The sequence below is a fragment of the Solanum stenotomum genome, chromosome 11, assembly GCF_019186545.1.
Source record: "Solanum stenotomum isolate F172 chromosome 11, ASM1918654v1, whole genome shotgun sequence".
NCBI lineage: Eukaryota > Viridiplantae > Streptophyta > Magnoliopsida > Solanales > Solanaceae > Solanum > Solanum stenotomum.
In genome coordinates, this window is record NC_064292.1 from 54,377,080 (window position 1) to 54,396,709 (window position 19,630).

Below are 19,630 nucleotides of genomic sequence, written 5' to 3' on the forward strand. Positions count from 1 at the left end.
CCTCTGATGGTACATAAATATGTCTTTAACCTTGGCTTCAACTTGCATCTATGCCCTCCAATTTTGAGTGTGTACAAGTAGAGACTTAAAGTTATATAAAATCGAACAAATAGATACATTCGTCCTATGTGACGTCATACATGACAATTTTGTATTCTATGTGGCGTCGTACGTGTATTATACCAAGTAGTACGTGTGTGTACTTGTTAAATTTTATACAAATTTAAATTGTTACTTATGCTACATAACTATAGTTCCTTTTGCTATGCAGGCTGCAGATGTATATTTCTATCTCTTTGTATATTTCGCTTGCGAATATACAAATAGGGTAAATATTTACAAATTTTGTATTTATACATTTACGATTTTTTAAAAACTGTTTGTATATTTCTCTTGCCAATATACCAACAAAGTAATTTGTTATGATTTTTTCATAAATCGTATACAAATAGCTACGATAAGCATATACAAAATTATGAATTTATACAATCAGGAATCGAATTATACACATTCTGGATTTATACAAATCAGGTGAATATCAAAATTTAAGATTGTGCGAAACTATACCTGCGAATGAAAATTTCCCTAAACAATAGCTATAACGTTTAATATGATTTAAATGTTTGTTATTCTCCACAATTTTCCCTATAAATTTTGATTATAACCTCCAAATGGGCCATTTTTAAGGCCCAGCCCATACTTAGCTCTCTCTTCCTTCATTATAAAAATAGTACAAAAAAAAAAAAAAAACAGAAAAAAGCTTTCCTCCTTCCTAAGTTTTGCTAAAATTTCACACATTGCAGCAAAAAATTCTCTAATTTTCCCAATCAACATGACTCAAGGTATGCAAATGCTCTCTTTTGTTGTTTTTTTTGGATTATGAAAGTGGATTTGTGTCTATACTTCCAGTTATTTACTAACCTGAAGTGGAAATATTCCTATTCATACATGAAATTTGAAGTCTTAAAATTTGATAAAGTAACTTAGATTCATCATTTTATGAGTTGTGTCTGTCAATTGATCCCAAAAAAGTTTAATTTTACTCCTATTATGTAGTGGAAGAACAAGACACTAAAGAAGAAAAAAATGTGCTTTACTTGAGCCCTGAAGTGAGGCTCAAAATGTGTTGAGCACTTCACCTAGCTTAATGTTCTAGCACATACTTTTTCGAAGAGGCGCCACTAAACAATTGACAATTGATATTTCACTTTATGGTTAAAAAAAAAAGGAAAAATTACTAAAATACACTCAGAAGTCAAGCAAGAATCGACTTCACACACTAAGAATATCATCATTATCTGAGAAAGAGCTTAAAAGATCAAATAAGATGAAGGATTTTCCTTTTTTTCATACTACGATATTGACTAAGCTAAGAGAGTCTTATATTTCCCTTATTTCTAATATTCCCTTTTATTTCTAAAAACCTCTAAAATCCCTTATTTCTCTCCTAATTCTAAATTATTTTATAATGTATCTGAGCTAGTTTTTAATGTATCCGAGCTACATATTATTATGTATCCGGTTTATTTTATAATGTATTCGAGATAGTTTTTAATGTATCTGAACTAACTGTTATGTATCCGGTTTGTTTTACTTTTTCAGGGATTAATGTAATTACAAACTAAATAGGGATAGATTGTAATTTCATATTAAAACTATGTGATTCCTAAAATTTATACTAAAAGAAAATCAATTTTTTTGTCCATGTATTTGGCATTCGTGCTTATAATTATAAGTGTTTGTATTTTTTCTTCCGTTGCACCTTTTTTCATTAAAGCCTATGCTTTATTTGCACTTTACGCTTAAAGCCTGTTGTGCTTTTTGTTTTTTGATAACACTTGTAGAAGCACCTTTAGTTTGTTCATTTTTTGCACAATAGGATGTGACTTAGTGGTCAATGAAGTAGTAGGAGAATCATGAGGTTAAGAAAATGCTAGGTAATTTCTATCTATCTGCCTAGGATTTGGTGGGCAGAGACGCAGAATTACATTATACATGTGTTGGTGGTAGGTATGACGTATTTAGTGTAATATTCGATGTGCACGCAAGATGGCTCGGACATCACGGTCGTTAAAGATAAGACACCGCTTAACTTAAGGGACTAATTAGGTACGACGTATTTAGTGTAATATTCGATGTGCACGTAAGATGGCTCGGACATCACGGTCGTTAAAGATAAGACACCGCTTAACTTAAGGGACTAATTTGATTTTTTTTTCTCCATATTCTTCTAACAGATGGAACAAGATGTGTCATTGAAGGGGATAGTGAAGATAGAATCAGTGGTTTACCAAGAAATGTTATCGATCGTATCCTTGAGCTCATACCAGTTGAAGATGCAGCAAGAACTAGTATTTTGTCTCGAAACTGGAGATATATTTGGGCAACATTTCCAAATCTTGTGCTGGATTACCGCTTCTGTCGTAATTTTGAAGGTAAGTTGGAATTCAACTTCAAAGAAGCGGTAGATTGTATTCTGTTACTGCATATGGGGGACATTGTGAAATTTGTTCTTGACACTAGAGGAGTTTTTACTGCAAATTCTTCATATGCAATTATCGATAGATGGATTCTTTATGTCACCAGAAATGGAGTCAAGATGCTAACCCTTCACATTGCAAATGATGATACCTATACTCTGCCTTCTTCTATTTTTATTTGTTCAACCTTGACATATTTGAAACTCTCCAACTGTGTCTTCAGACCACCCAATCCCTTTCTTGGTTTTCAGAATCTTATTACCCTTCGTCTGGAAGGGTCAACCTTTGTGCCAGCCACATCATTTTGTGTTATCAAGGCTCCCCTTCTTGCCAGATTGGATTTGATCTTGTGTCGTGGTACGCAATACCTAAACATTGTTTCACCAGGGCTGAAGTTCTTGTACATTCAGGACAGTCACTCATATCTCGTGCTAGATTGCTTTATGAACTGCAAGAATATAAGACTGTTAAAACTTGAATTTAACAGAGTGGTTGATGATCCAACAAATGATAAAATATCAACTTTGGAGAAGCTTCTTGTTAGCTCTCCTGCACTTGAGGTACTCCGTTTAGATTCATTCTTTGTTGAGGTAAGATATTGACTACTTGTTTCTCTTGATATCTTATAGTGATGGCAATTTCGTATGATTCTAATTATTGTGTTTTCTTCAAAGCGTGCACGCATTGTTCCGAATGGGCAACCTTCTACACTCAACTGCTTGTGGCATCTATATTTAGATGTAGACTTCAGCAAAATGGGTCAGATTTCTAATGTTCTGCAGTTAATTAAGAGTTCCCCCAATTTGAGGAAACTCCGTATTTTGGTAAGAAAAGAAAATATATGCACGATCTGGTTCCTTTTTGCACTTCATATTTGTGAACATGAGAATCTAAAATAGCTTGGTATTTTCTTCATATACATATTAGGTCCATGCTACAAGTGACAATGCTGAAACAATCTTGAAGTATCTTGATACGCCATCCTGCCTGGAACAACCACTCGACAAGCTAGAGCACATTTTCATCAACTTTTTTAAGAGATCAAAAACTGAACTGCTTTTTGTAAAGCTATTGCTTTCTCGCACTCCATCTCTTTTAAAGATGTGCATTGACCAGCTTGCAGACATAGACGTTGATATTGCCTTAGAATTGATGCGTTTCCCCAGGGCTTCTCCGAGGGCAGAGCTATTCTATTCTCGGATAACTCTGTGATTTGAGTGTTGGAAGGCAGACTGATGCTTATCCGTTGTCAATTAGTTTTGTTAAAACAAGGGATGAATTGGCAAATTTTGTAAAAAATGTGTGGTACCTTTGTGCATATGTTCTTCACTAGATGTTTTTGATGCTCAGCATGCATCGATGTGTTTGATATGACTAGATGTCTTTTGCTATATTTCTTTGTATTCTACTTCTGATTCAAGTTGCACTTGCTATTGAGAAATAGGATGTTTGAATATTTGCTGAAAGTGTTATTTTGTTCACAGCATTGTATATATTGCTAGTTTAGATTCTTGTCACTGTTGTATAGATTGTTGTGCTATACAACTCACTTGCTTCAGGTCTAATTTCCTTGAGTTATTGAACAGACAAGGCAACTGAGGGTCCTTACGAAACAACCTCTCTATCTCCATGAGGTAGGGATAAGGTCTTTATTACACTCTATTATCCCCAAACCTCACTTGTGGGATTTGATTGGGTATGTTATTGTTGTTGTTTTGAGCAGAGAAGGCAGGATGTTGTGGGAAACATATGAAGCCAGATTGTTAAGTGTTACTAGTTACCAATGCTGTAAAGTGTTTTTGGGCCAATAGCCACATTGGTTTGGGCCATTACTTTCACGTATGATCACTGAACTTTACTTGATTATTAGTCTTAGATTGTTCCAAGAAGTAGTAATATTGAGTTAACTCACCTTTGGAAAATCGCGACCCTTTGTCCTAACCTTTTTATATAGCATATGTTTCGTGGAGGAGTTGTGATTGTCATTTTATGAGGAAAAGTCGAAATAGAATTAACTTGAACTTAGACATGTTATTCGAAATCTCAATGAAGTTTAATTACTTTAATGTAACAAAATATTTTTATTTAGTTATGAAGTAGACAAAGTTTGATGATCATAGGTAAAATTAACATATATGAAAAGTATCTGAATAATTTAATGTTAATCATTAAATTACGACAAATACAATGAGAACTTAATAAACAAGTAGAAGCATATTCTAAATCATCTCCAACCCACCTCTATTTTACTCTCCATTCTCTATATTTGAAGAGTAAAATATAGAATGCACTCTCCGACCCCTCTCCATATCATTCTCTATACTCCATTTATAGAGAGGTGAATAGGAGTTCTTCAAATTTGGAGAACTACTATTCACACTCTCTATTTCACTTTTTGAATCATTTTATTATTATTTTTTATTACTTTCTAATTAACATATTATTTTACATATAATGTCATTAATTAAATATCTAATATTCCTACTTCTTTTTAAATGTAATATAATATTTAAAAAATATATTATTTAATATATACTACTTTCATCCCGAATTAATAGTATTTTAATTTTTTCTAATTTTCGTCGACAATATAATTTGATTTTATTATTAATTTTCACTATAAAAATACACATAATTAAAATGATAAGATGAAAAATTTAATTTAAAAATACAACACATAATATGATATTTTAAATACAAGATAACAATACAATACATAACATAATAATTAAAATACAATACATAACATAATAATTAATTCGCGATGAAACAAGAATCATGCCGAAAAGATGTTGAACGTGCATTTAGAGTTTTGCAATCACGTTTTGCAGTATTTGCAGGACCGTCACGTTTTTGGAGAAATGAAGTGCTACATGATATAATAATTACATGTATTATACTGCACAACATGATAATTGACGATGAACGTGATCTTAATGCACCGATTCAAGATGTCGTAGAGGCTCCAACTACAACGACAAAAATGGAGGTAGATGAAAATCTCCGATTTGAACAACTTTTAGCTAGACATGAGAAAATTAAGGACAAAAATGCTCATTTTGAACTCCATTATGCATAAATAGAGCATTTATGGGAGCAACGTAATAATTTCAAAAATTGAGTGTTTATGTAATGTTTATGTAATTGTATTTCACTTTTATTTGAATTTGTCCATTAATTTGTATATTATATAATATTTTCTTGCAATTTATGTTATTTAAAATTTAGAATAAAATATAATTTTATATTAAAATAAAAAAAATTGAAAAAATAAAATTTTATATCACATGAAAATTATATAAAGTAATATTGAGAAAAAGAAATAAAAAATTTATATTATGAAATAAGAAAATAAGAATGAAATAGAAATAATAATATAATATTGAGGAGAGAGAAAAAAAATTCTTTTTTAGAGAGAAAAATAGAAAATTGGGTTGGAGTTGATTGTCCGGAAAAATAAAAAACTCTATATTTAGAGAGTAAAATAGAGTGTAGGGTTGGAGATGCAATCAATTGGATAACACATCCTCATGTATACACTAACAATGATTAATAAAAAAACTCAGAGAAATAATATAAACGCTAAATCAAATGGTGTAGATGTATAGTATGACAGATGAAATCTCTTCTTCTTTAATCAAAAGATATTGCGTTTGAGTCCTAGTTAAAAATGATAATGTCTAGAGTGTTTTCCTTTACTAGATTATACACAATAACAAATTCGAATTAATGAGATAAGTGAATTTCAAATATCCATACGAGAGATGCTTTTGTTTGAGAGATTTGTTTTTCTTTTTAATATTAAGGGACTGACCCATTATTGATCCAAAAAAAGGAAAAATATATCTATCATATCGTTATATTATTATTATTTTTTCATATTTTAGTTTTATGTGTTCCAACTTCCAAGTATTATTCTAGTTTTGTACAAACATATATACTATTGTGGATTATTATTGTCCACAAATCTTGATCAACATTACAAAGTCAAGTTGATATTGATAGTGCATAAAGTTTGATTAAATATTATTCAAGTTTTGAATTTTCAATATAATGTGTTCCTCACTTTATATTATGCAGTTTACTTGTACAAATTCATATCAAATCAAACTCATGAATAATATTTTCTAAAGTCCAAATTCCTCCCCCCTTGTTCTTGAGGTCCCCCACCCCATTCTTTCTCCATCTCTTTGGATTTCCAACGACAATAATAACATATCGAGTATAATTTCACAAACAAAGTCTGAAAAGAATGAAGTGTACACAACCTTTTTAAGAGGTAGTTTTCGATAGACCATGCATGAATCAAGTAAAGCATATTAGCAAACATAATCGATCTACCACACAATATTATTCTAATAGATTCCTTTTCGCTTGCTCGCAAGACCTCCTCTTTATTTTTTTAAAAGAAGGGGACAAGTCAAGTAAGTATTTAGATTATCTATTAAATCTATCTAAAATAACACACACATCTCGTCCTTCATTCATTTTCGCTACGAAAAATACAATTTTCATAATAAAAAGCAAGTAAAATAGCTAAAAGTACCTGATTCATTTCACACCTTTGAATTATTATCACTCAAATGACTTAAAAAAAAACAACAACGATCAGTATGATCCCATAAGTGTGATCAAATCTGAAGAAAATAAAATACACATATACCTTATTCCTACTTTGAGAGGTAAAATATCATAAAAAAACGAATTAAAAAATTAGATTTTAACTTCATAGACGATAGTGTTTTGCTGACAACTCGAATTTCCCTCTTAACAACGTACCCAATACCAACAAAGTTGGCTGTCTTCATATGAGATAATGACAGAAAAAGAACTTACAATTCATATTATTATAACAAATATCCTTCTTTTTTTTTTTTTGTGCTTAGTTTTTAATTTTAAAAAAATGCTTAATTTTTCATGTTGTCTTGTTTATATGATTCTAAAATTTGATGCTTCCAAAGGAACATCTTTGTAGTTTGGGAGTTTGTAAATTTAAATCTATTGTTTATTTAGTTTGTCTCTGCAGGCTATGGAATCTCTTTGGAATTTGCTGCATACAAAAACGCATTCGTTATTTACATCAAATCATATTACTATTAATCATTATTAAGGAGCGATTCAATATGAGTTATAATAATGCTAGTATATATAAAGACATGCTATATATTCATCGAGTTAGTGTAAACATCCATCATTAAAGTTGAAGTCTATCCACTTCGAAACAATTCCAGACATGTGATATTTGAAGTTGTGCTTTTGCTGAAACTCAAACATATATAATCGAAGTTCAATCATTTTTGCATGGACTTCACTCATGTGGTTGGATTCAATCCTTTTTTTTTTTTATTAAAGTTCGTCCATTTTTGTCTGAACTTCAGCTATATATAACTTCAAACACCACCGGTCTGAAGTCGTTCTGAAGTTGGTAAACGTGCAAGAAAATTTTAAAAATGGATACAAGTTAAATAGCAGCCGTAAATTTTTGACCCACAGGCCACAAGTATAACACCAGATTCACTGCCAAATTGGGTACATATAAACACAAATTCAAGTAGACTGAAGATTTTGGTCCCATCATATTAAATGGTGCAGTAGTCACCAACTTTTTAACAAACTTTGAATATAGAATATGGACTGTTGTAAATTGTGTTGAAACTTCATAGAAATATATATTATTATTTTTTATGATTGTGGTGTCCGGACCAGCTTTCTTGCACCTCGACTAATTCCAATAGGTACCAGATAACTCTGTACACCAAGGCTAAGACTAGGACAGGTAGGAAGAAATGTATTTCTGCATAGAACTCACTAAAGTCCAAGTCTTTAATTAAAGGAATAATTGTAAACCTTATGCAAGAGGAATAAAAGCATCACTTACCTATATAAAAGTATTATATAAGAATGAGCTTGTTCCTTCACTACCAACACCATTGCCATAATAAAATTCTTCAAAATTCCTAAAAACTCATAACAATGGCATTTTTAGCTACCATTTCTGGCCTTGACAATCTGTTCCTTTCCAATACCCTAAACAATAACTTTGCTTTCAGTAGAAAGCTCCCACCTAGCCAGTCTTACAGTTTCCTTCACAAGAAAATCCAGGCTAGCAATGTCGCGAACTCATTCCGAGCTTTTCAAGTCAAGGAACAAGAAGTTTCATCCAAGGCAGAGAAATTCATCTTGCCTAAGTTTGAGTTTCAAGAATACATGGTAATGAAGGCACTCAAGGTAAACAAAGCACTAGATGAAGCAATACCAATGCAAGAGCCTATAAAAGTTCATGAAGCCATGAGGTACTCACTTCTAGCTGGAGGAAAACGTGTCCGGCCGATCCTCTGCATGGCTTCTTGTGAAGTTGTAGGAGGGGATGAATCCTTAGCTATACCTGCAGCTTGTGCGGTTGAGATGATCCATACCATGTCACTCGTCCATGATGATCTTCCTTGCATGGACAATGATGATCTACGTCGTGGCAAGCCCACAAACCATAAGGTTTTTGGGGAAAACACTGCAGTTCTTGTAGGGGATGCACTTTTGTCTTTGGCCTTTGAACATGTGGCTACCAAGACTCAGAATGTGACACCCCAAAGAGTGGTTCAAGCCATTGGGGAATTGGGTTCAGCCGTTGGCTCAGAAGGGCTCGTGGCAGGGCAGATTGTGGACTTGGCGAGTGAGGGAAAACAAGTTAGCCTAACTGAACTGGAGTACATTCACCACCATAAGACGGCGAGGCTTTTGGAGGCTGCTGTGGTTTGTGGGGCAATAATGGGGGGAGGAAATGAGGTTGATGTGGAGAGAATGAGGAGCTATGCTAGGTGCATTGGACTGTTGTTTCAAGTGGTAGATGATATTCTTGATGTTACTAAGTCATCAGATGAGTTGGGAAAGACAGCTGGTAAGGACCTAATAACAGATAAGGCTACATATCCTAAGTTGATGGGGCTAGAAAAGGCTCGGCAATATGCCAGTGAGCTGATGGCTAAGGCCATGAATGAGCTAAGCTACTTTGATTCTGCAAAGGCAGCACCTCTTTATCATATTGCTAGTTATATTGCAAATCGACAGAATTGATAGGCTGAATAGTTCATGACGAAGACGATGTATATACCTTAGAGAGTTGTCTGTATAAGTAGAGGTAAGTATGATGGACCAGAACTTCGTGTCGTATTTCTTCTTATGGGAACAGGTAAAATAATATGAAACATGCCATATAAATAAGGTAAGTTCATCAAGTTGGATCATGTAGGTATCCTTTATCATATGTTAGTCACCAGTTTTTCAAACATCTATGTAATTCCAATAACATGGATCAATGATCATCAGCTTGAAATCTTGTAACAAAAGTATTTCCGCCCAATAGAATTGCACATTAACTGTGACTACAACATATAAAATAAATAAAACTCAGAAGTTTTTACTACTTAATCTGTTCTAAATTCTTTTCTATAATTATAAAAAATAAAAGGGTAGTCAGGTGCACAAAGAATCCCGCATTCATGTAAAGGGCTGCACCCCAAGCGATATAGAAAATATGGCAGTGCACAAAACTACCCTTGGCAAACAAACTGTATGCAGCACGAAATAAGTTCCAACTGATTGCGAGTTCGCAGTCTCTATTTTGATAAAGAGGAACATGTTTTCACTGGAAACTACTAATCTAGTTAGATCCCTTGCAGATATATTCATCACATGACTAGAGTTCGACTATTAAATATGAATTCTACACCAAGTGATTAACATTAATGTTCTGCTATGACATTCCTGATCTGAAAAAATAAGAACTTTTGCATACACACAAGCCTTAGGAAGTATGTATTACATATATAACTCAGGCTATCATTCAGTCAAACAAGGATGAGTATGTGTATTAACAACAATATACATGGCAAAGAACTTTCATACAGCCTTCCAAATGCTAGTTTACAATACCTTGTGACAAAAATCTAATCCTCAGAAATGCAAAAGATGATATAGTTTGTCTAACCCATGACTTTTGGTCGCCAACCCTCAATGACGTCTTCTTTTAGTGCCCGCGTGTTGATGAATGATTCCCTGGAGAATATACTCTGAGCACAAAACAAATTCAGGTATAAGAAACTATCCAGTTGGCAACTATCTCAACAGACCGATAAATGCATGTATACTATTATCTACCAAAAAAGAATTCCATTGACTCGTCTTTTATCTTTCCTTGTTTGCTCTCTTTTATTCCTATTTTTATCTGATAGGTTTGGAGGAGGAGGAGGATTTTAGGAGGTACAGGAAGAAGAAAAGGTGTAAAGAAGCATATTATCCCTGATCCACATTCTATTATCCTTAATTCTATTTCTCCATGCACCTCCAAAACTTCCGAGTCAAAGCCGAAGCAAATTTTAGGTTTAAGTGGACCTTTAGGATCTCCAATAAGATAGAAAATCCTCATCTAAGTCTAATGAATGTTGCACATGCACAGATATATCAGAAGGTTAAGAACTTGATATTATTCATAGCCAATAAAATGAAAGAAACTACACAAAACTGAAGCTGAGGGGTCAATTTTCTACTAATGACAACTGCCTGTTGTTTGCTTTTTAAATCTAATAACCGAGACATTGAAACTAGTTCTTAGGATATAAAGAGAGATGACAACAATTTTGAGGAAGGCCGTAAATCTCAACTTTTGAGACTGATAAATAAAAGAAATTAATAAAGTCAAGATTCAAATATCTACAGATTGATCATCTTTCATTCATGGGTAACAGAGACTATTTAGGAATTACTGGGAGACGAACATAAGTTAAGGATCCTAAAGCTGACACAGCAAGCAATTGCTGCATAAACTGAACAAAATCACTATGCACGGAATAGTTATAAGAACAATAAATGAATAAAAAAATAAAGATAACCTAAAGAAGGAACTGCATAAGCTTCGGATACCTTCATGTATGATTTCACGTAAGAAAGTGAATCTGGAATAGACCAATTCTTATAGTGCCCCAAAGCTATTTCTAAATGATATAGTTTTGGTCCAAGCGACAAATCAGCAGCAGATACCTCATTTCCGTTGATAAACGGACCCTTCAGTTGAAAACAAAGAATAACTTTGTCAACAGTAGCTAGAAGCTGGAAGGAAAAAAATCTAAAATTAAACTGTTTGAGAAAGATATGCATAAGGTGGATTTCACATTTGTGCAATTCAGCAAATTCACAATTCCCACAAACCAAGACACTTGTTTCTCCTTTTCAGATTTTTAAAGAAAGATTCTTTTTCATCAAAAACAAGGGCTTCAATAAAGGATGTTTTGCCTTTCACACGAAAGGGAGAAAACAAAACATCAAGTATAGTTGAAGGTTGTGGCCACCATCTTGTCAAGTACTGTATCAATCAACTCAAGGTTAATTTGGGTTTTTTTTTTCGTCTTTGATCTTTCTCCTTATTTTCTTCCTGCAATACTACTATTAGAGATACTAGCAGTGTTGATGCCAGCTTTGTTTTGATTTGGAGAAGATTAAAAGAAAGAAAAAAAATTGAGGTAAGAAAAATGAAATGTGTGTCTCAGCACAATTTCTTCAGGCATACTGATTTATTGATTTCCTGCAATGTCAAAGTAGGCCGAAGCAGATCTAAGATTTGCCCGATCCAAGTAAACCCAACAAATTGCAACTAAAACAAGAGCGAAAACCACTCTTATCTAACTTCAGCAGCAATGTTTTAGAAGCAAAAAGCATAACACAGTGACAAGGTCCATGAGGCTTGAAGTGAAAAGCAAGAAGTAAAGCGTGCGACTCTTAAAAGTGAAGCACGTAATCAACAGAAAATTTGAAGTCCCATACATATTTGAATTTAGTACTACAATAGTCGAGTTTCAATTAAATTAACTAATTTAACATCCAATATAATAATTTAATCTAACTCCTCAAAGTGAGATTCTAGAATTGACCGTTTCTCATTTAAATGTTCGCCACGTATCTTCACACATAAAGCGACAAACCCATTGTTTCGCAACACTTCTTTGCTTATCACTACAATGCACATTTTCCTCAGATCCAAGCAGTGATCAATTTGTGAATCTTGGCAAAGGCAATTAAATTTGGTTAAAACCCAAAAACAATCACTTACATTTTCTTTAAGGTAATCATTGAAAACTGTCAGCTCATCAAGTAAAGCCTGCTCTGTTCCATCACTGGGGTCTTTGCTTTTCAGAAAAGCAACAAACTTGGGGAAGATCTTTGATCCACTACAAGAATATGGAAGATAATGAGAAACAGTTGTGCACTATATTGGCAAATGATTAGTAATTAGATTTTTCATAGGCAAAAACAAAATGAATTAGCAGCATAACTATGGCTACAAAGTGAAAGCTGATCACAGATACATACATCTCGGTTGGGAACAGTGGAAGTAAAAACGTTATTTTGCAACCTTACAACTGTGACCAGCTTTTACTATTTATTCAGGAATACGATTCAATGTAATAAGAACAATGCTTTTGACTGTGGATGAACATTAAAACTGCTGTCAAGAATGATGAGAAGGGGATGCCATGTCTCTACGTCAAAGCAAGGAAGGGCCTGTTTGACAGCTATGCTTGAATTACAACTTACATGTACCTTGAAAGATAACATAGCCCAGAGGATAGGATAGCTCTTTCTATGAAAACTTCAAAGATTAAATTATATGTATAGAAGGACTTAGTTTTTGGTATAGCTTTGTTAGGCACACTTCTGTAAAGAAATTATCTAGTAAATCCTCAGATATGACAAGAGGCAAGGCAAAGTCCCCCCTCTTCTTTCGTAAGCATACTTTCATATCTATAGAAGTGCCCAACCTAGTTCTTTTTTTCTTTTCTTTTTTAAAAGATCAATGCTTTTAAAATGTGTGGTACATAATTGAACAAAAACACAAATATGTCACTTAAAGGGTCAAAAGACTTGAAAGAATGATGAAAAATTCAGAAAACGTTCAACTCCTGTTATTGATTAAAATAATCATATAACAGCTAGAAATGAACAGAAAAGACTTGATTTCTGAAAGGATTTTCAAAATCAAACTGTAGAATCAATTTCAGCAAGAAGAAGTTATATATAACCATGCATTCCTATTTGAATGAGAAAACTGTATGTCAATGATCGCAACAGGTAAAACCTACACAGAAGCCTTCTCAGGAGGAGTTGTCAGCGGAGGTTCAGGGAACTTCTCCTCCAGTGCCTGTGTGATAACATCTGAATCTGGAACCCATTTCTCATCAAGTTTAATAAGTGGAACTTTACCTTCTGGGCTTATCTTCAAAAACCTAGATAAGTTGTTATCAAAAGAATGTCAATTACTCAAAAAATTTGCAGCTTGAAAATAATACTAATTTATCATCACTTGTAGCAACAACAGACTAAGATGAGTGGGTATTAAAACCAACCAGTCAGGCTTGTTACTTAAATCAACAAACTTCATGTCATATGGAAGGTGCTTTTCCTCCAACGTAAGCAAAACCCTCTGAGTGAATGGGCCTGAATGAGAAAAAGAAAGCATTGTGACTCCAAAATCTCCACTTAAAATGTTGTTCTTTTACTAATGCCACCAGTGCAATAATTTGTACCTATGATTTAATAGGCTAGTTCATAGAAAAGGTTAATTAACTGACATGTTCAAACTACAATTCCCCCAATAAGCACTTCATGTACTACACTTGCCACCGGCAAGAGTTATTCTAACAGAAAACTTGTAACTTTGAAGTTCCTATTTCATTTCCCTCTTCTTGCACAGGTCCAACTCCATCTATGTTGAGCTTCACAAAGCATACCCATTCTCAAACCCAGATACAGGAGGAGAATTGTGTAGGCTAATGACTAGTATAAAGTGAAATGGATACAGATCATTGAATACTCGTTTGAATAAAGCTAAATGGATACAGACAATTCAAAATTTCAAATCCAGCCCCAACTAGTTAGGGAATAAGACCTAATTGATTGAGTGATGTTGCTACCTATAGTAATGTGTTGTATTATTACTTTAAATACAATATTTATTTTGATTATTACTTTAACTTATTGCATTGTATCACTACATTTATCGTTATGAAGTCTCATTTTATGTAACAATTGATTCGGTATGATCTCATTACCTTAATATTTTTTCTCATTTTGCCTTTGCTTATTATTTAATAATCCTATTTATCCTTTGCACTACTTTTTTATAATAACTCTACCTCGTACACTACTTTTCTTTATAATTTTGTAAGTTTATGCGTCATATTACTGATATGTGACATTATGCAAGGACAGAAAATGATATCATCTATCCAAATATCGTATCACTATCCAAATATCGTATCAATAGGATATGTTATAAAACATGTAACAACCATCCAAACAACCTATGAAGGGTAGCCAAATAATTTATCAGTAGCAAAATTTTTCTTGGGAATGAAAATATTCTCATAAAAACACTAAATTTTAGTGCAAAATGAACATGCATCAAACATGAACTCCAAGAATGTCAGCACTAATAGAGATATCACCGAGCTTATTTGGGGTTGTAATTGATTGTTTGACACAAACTTCAAAAGGGGTGTCGACTGAAACCACTGGTACAGTCAAAGCTCCTCTGGGTGCTCTAAACTTGGTGAAATTGACGGTAAAAAATTGATCTTTATGAATGATAATATTCTTAAAAACACTAACTTTTAGTATAATCATGAAATGCTACTCTGCCTCTACAATCCCAAATGAACAAGCTTCAAACAATGAACTCCAAGAATATCATCACATACAAAGATATCAAAGACATAAAAGCTAAGTAATTGCGCAAACTTTCAAAAGGAGAAACTTACAGTCGCCGAGCTTGTTAGGAGTTGTGATTGATTGTTTGACGCAAACTTCAAGAGGGGTGTCGAGTGAAGCCGCCATTGATACAGTAAAAGCTCTTCTGGGTGCTCTAAACTTAGTGGAATTGGAGGTGAAAATGGTGTTTTGGAGTCGAGGTAGTTGAATGCCCGCAAGGTGTTTGATAGAAGTCGCAAATGAAGCAGCTGATGGTGTTATCTTTACTGTCGACATGGTGACACTGTTGTTTTTGATGAGTGGCAGTTAGCAAATGGTAGGTGAGAGTGCAAGATACGGTGTGGAATTCAATTTTATCTCTATAAGGGCATTTTCGTCTTTCTTTGATAACCGCGGTATCCTGGTGCATCTTGATTGATTTCATGTGATATCAGCTGGCTAGCATGCATTTTAACTAATTTCACGGGATGTTGATCGGTTTCAATTAAGCCTTTTAAGATTTAAGTTTCGACGTGTTTCACGAATATCAGCTTCCATGCATCTCGACTAATGTTACAAGATGTAGATCAATTTCAATTAAGCCTTTCTGGATCCAACATTCTCTAAATTCTTCTAATCCCCCACCTTCCAACAACAAGTAAAAGACCAAGATTAGGATATATGAGAAAAAATTGTCTCTTGTTGAATTTGAATCATAGACAGTTTCATCATCAAATCTAACTTCATAATTATTACATAAAATGAAAAATATTTAAAACTTATGATTAAACGCCTATCAAATATACTTAGCTTTCAATTAAGTAACACATGCATTTTTTCTTGCTTGTGAATATTTACAAATATACCATCATGATTATCAATTATTCCACCTAGAGATGTTCGTGTTTCAATTTGAAAACTTTTTTATATAAAGTGTTTTATCTTCAAAGAAATTTTTTTGTCATGTATTCAGGTTTATTGAAATTAAAAGCAGATATTGAATATCGAATAAGAAAAAAATAATATTTGAAGGTAAAACTTGTGTAAAGAATTTGTATCAAACTACAAAATGAATTTCTAGAATGTTGGGCATCTTAATACGAAAGGTCCATTTTCATTTTTGTGTCCACTCTGGCAATCATGTTTTGATCTCTTTATCTACCCAATAGTTTTTTTGGGCCGCCATTATGAACCCATTTGATAAATGTTGAAATCAATTTTCTCTTTTATAAATGAATTAGAGTAAATTTTAGGTTTAACAAACATAAAAATCATATTTATATGTTATAGCTATAATTTGTATAATTGCGCTCCATAGCAAATTTTATGTTTGTTATGGCTATTAATATGTATATTTCGGTATACATATACAAAAGAAGCAATTGTATAATCTGTTTCGGTATACGTATACAAAAGAAGCAATTGTATAATTTGTTTCGGTATACATATACAAAAGAATCAATTGTATAGTTTGTGTTTCTATAAAGCGAGGAAGAGAGAAAGACAAAAGAAAACTGGACAGAGAAAGATTTGTATTTGTATAATTATAAGTGTATAGGATGAAAATATATGTATTTGTATATACAATTTTCTCTCGCTTTATACAAACATAAACATAATTTATACATTTGTGCTTGTATAAAGTGAAAGAGGCGAGTGAGATCTGGGAAAGTGGCAAGCGAGATTCTCTGGGGAGAGAGACGAACGAAAAGATATGTATATATATATATATATATATCTCACTTTATACAAACACAAACACATTTTATACATTTGTGTTCGTATGAAAGTGAGAGAGGCGAGGGAGAGACTGCTAGCAAGAAAACGAGAGTGGCAAGCGAGAATTTCAGGGAGAGCGGCGAATGACAACAGTTTGTTACGGGTTACAATTAAATCAAATTGTGGTTATAACATTTAATTTGAATTAATAGTTTGCTATTTTATACAATTTTCCCAATAAATTATTACGTATTTGGATAAAAATGTTGAACTTGATGATAAGATGTACGCAGGTCTTACTTCTACCTTAGGAGATGTGGGATGGATAGAGAGACTGTTTCGATAGACCTTCAACTTAAAAGAATATTTATTTTACGCAAGGTTACAAAAAAAATACGACAACAAAATAATAAGATACAAAGAAAATGAAGCAATGGCAAATATCACACATTCAAATCAATTGATTTTTATTAAACATGTGATTATGAGTGTTGGATAATTTTGAAGATTCATTCTATAGGATAATTATTTCAAGCTTGGAAACCTTAAAAGTAATCTCACTTTGAATATGAAAAAAACTTTTTCAACACTCTATTCAAGTAAGAAAAAAGACTTTACTCCATGACCACAATTAATTAAATAGAATATAAAATAAGATAAAGATGAGATGCATTGATCTTATCCTATGATAACTTAGGCCATAATTAAAGTTGTAAGTTCTTTGATTAGCATGCTAAGAAACTACTTAATTAAACTACACATGCACATCTTAATAGGGTAGTGTACTTTTAACAAAGCAGTTCTCCTCCGTTTCAATTTATATGATTCATTTTTTGAAATATATATTTTTTAAATGAGATTTTATATTTAGTAGTGACAATTTAACTTTTAAATATATATTTTATCTTAAAGAAATAATTTATAAACAAATATCTTTCTTTTTATAAAATTTCATATGAAATTAAATTATATCACATAAATTACGATAGATAGATAGAGTATTAATTATGGCCTAAACCAACTTTTTAGTCCAAAGTCTAAAGTCAATAAGTATGATGGGGCATAGAATTAAGTTTGAAAAGAAGTGACTTCACTAAAATTTTGACACTTCATGAAGTGAAAAAAATTTACTTGAGTAAAAGTTTTATACTTTCCTGACAACTTTCATTCATTCATCTTTTACCTATCATACCATCAACAGTTTAAAAGAATTTAGCAATTCCGTTTGGTAAAAACAGTACAAAGTTTATCGAAAATAATTTTCTTTATCTTCGATATAAAAATAAAGTATATATATATATATATATTCTACTTTTTTTTAAAAAATTATTTTGCAAGATTATATGTTGAGTATGATGATAGTGGTGGTTTGGTAAAAGTAAATGAAAGACAGTAGTGAAGCCATCTTATGTGTTATGTTGAGGGTTTCTTCATCGAAAAATTATACTCTACTATATAATCAAATGAAATTTTTTGTTTATATATATGTTATATGTTGACTCCTCTTAATTTTTATGCATATCTTTTTGTTATTTTAATATTTTTAAATAAAATTTCTAACTCAGCCACTTGATTGAAAGGTCCAAATTCAGAACTACTTTGGATCCAACATAGTAACTACAGGATGCAAATTTTACTTTGAATGTTCAAGAATGATAAAAATAAGGACAATTCAGTATATGAAGTATTTTGTGTTTTATCTGGAAAAAAAATTGAACTCCAAATCGCAAAAAGGTGTGATATAAACAGTTTATTTAATATTGTAAATATCAGTAGTTGATTCCATGTCTTGAATCCATAAATCTATAGGCTTATTCATCACAAGAAATAATTCTAACATTATAATTTCACGCATTCAATTAAAAAATCAAATGACTCGCTAACAACACGTGGATGAAGCTCATGTAAATGAATTGAATTGAATTCAATATTTTTAACGCAACACATAGGTGTATATATATAGAAAATTGTTAAAAATTTCAACAAAGGTCAAGTTGATAAGAATCTTAAATGTGATATTTGACAATCCATTTCTTAATTTTTAGATAAATAACATAAACTATGTATTATGACTCACATTTCATCATATCAAAGTATTTGAACAATTTCAAATAATGTGAATCAAGATGTGACTTGTTACCTATTGTAAGTAGGCAAAAATCATCATATCAAGGTAAACTTTTTTGGAGGCAACAAAATATATCATGTAGATCTTGAATAGTGTGTTAGTAGGACCCAAATGTCCAAAATCACACAAGTAGAACCATGTGCAATTTATTTTTTTTAATGTGGGGATATCCCAAATTTTGTACCCAAAATAGTATTATAGAGCCCCACATTCCACATTATATTATATCTTTTTATTCTTCTTTATTGATATGGCTAAATGTTGCCTGGACAACAGTGAACACTCAAGTATGTGCCCCCTCCCCTCCTCCCACCCCCTTTCTTTTTTGTTGGAGGAGGACCCTCAAATTAAAAGGGACACATATACAAAGGAAAAAAATTTTGAAATTATTGGTTCCAAGGTAGAGTGGTAAGTAGTTCTCGTTATGTAATCAGAGGTTTCATTTGAGACTCATCGAATAAGAAAATTATCTTTAGTAAAGAACGCTTCATCTTCAACATCAGACTTATCAAAAATTGTGATAGAGTAATAAATAGTCTTTCATACTTAATCAAACGGTAACAATATC

General features: G+C 32.4%; 4 protein-coding genes across 4 annotated transcripts in view; 2 read left to right on the forward strand and 2 right to left on the reverse strand.

Moving 5' to 3' along the window:
• Nucleotides 1-19,630, reverse strand: part of LOC125843862 (uncharacterized) — a 573,332-nt gene that overhangs the window by 200,169 nt on the left and 353,533 nt on the right. The gene's annotated exons all lie outside the window — the stretch shown is intronic.
• LOC125843881 (F-box/FBD/LRR-repeat protein At1g13570-like) lies at nucleotides 760-3,990 on the forward strand. Its single transcript, XM_049523105.1, has 4 exons — nucleotides 760-842; nucleotides 2,238-3,070; nucleotides 3,155-3,304; nucleotides 3,408-3,990. Exons 1-4 carry the CDS (start codon nucleotides 833-835, stop codon nucleotides 3,690-3,692), a joined length of 1,278 nt encoding a protein of 425 aa, XP_049379062.1. The 5' UTR covers nucleotides 760-832; the 3' UTR covers nucleotides 3,693-3,990.
• Nucleotides 8,353-9,647, forward strand: LOC125843883 (geranylgeranyl pyrophosphate synthase 7, chloroplastic-like). The gene has a single exon (XM_049523107.1). It carries the CDS (start codon nucleotides 8,454-8,456, stop codon nucleotides 9,549-9,551), a length of 1,098 nt encoding a protein of 365 aa, XP_049379064.1. The 5' UTR covers nucleotides 8,353-8,453; the 3' UTR covers nucleotides 9,552-9,647.
• LOC125843897 (glutathione S-transferase DHAR3, chloroplastic) lies at nucleotides 10,236-15,548 on the reverse strand. The gene is made up of 6 exons (XM_049523120.1): nucleotides 15,287-15,548; nucleotides 13,874-13,964; nucleotides 13,610-13,753; nucleotides 12,580-12,697; nucleotides 11,397-11,537; nucleotides 10,236-10,546 (listed from the first exon to the last, which is right to left on the reverse strand). The coding sequence occupies exons 1-6, from the start codon at nucleotides 15,510-15,512 to the stop codon at nucleotides 10,460-10,462; spliced, it is 807 nt and encodes a 268-aa protein (XP_049379077.1). The 5' UTR covers nucleotides 15,513-15,548; the 3' UTR covers nucleotides 10,236-10,459.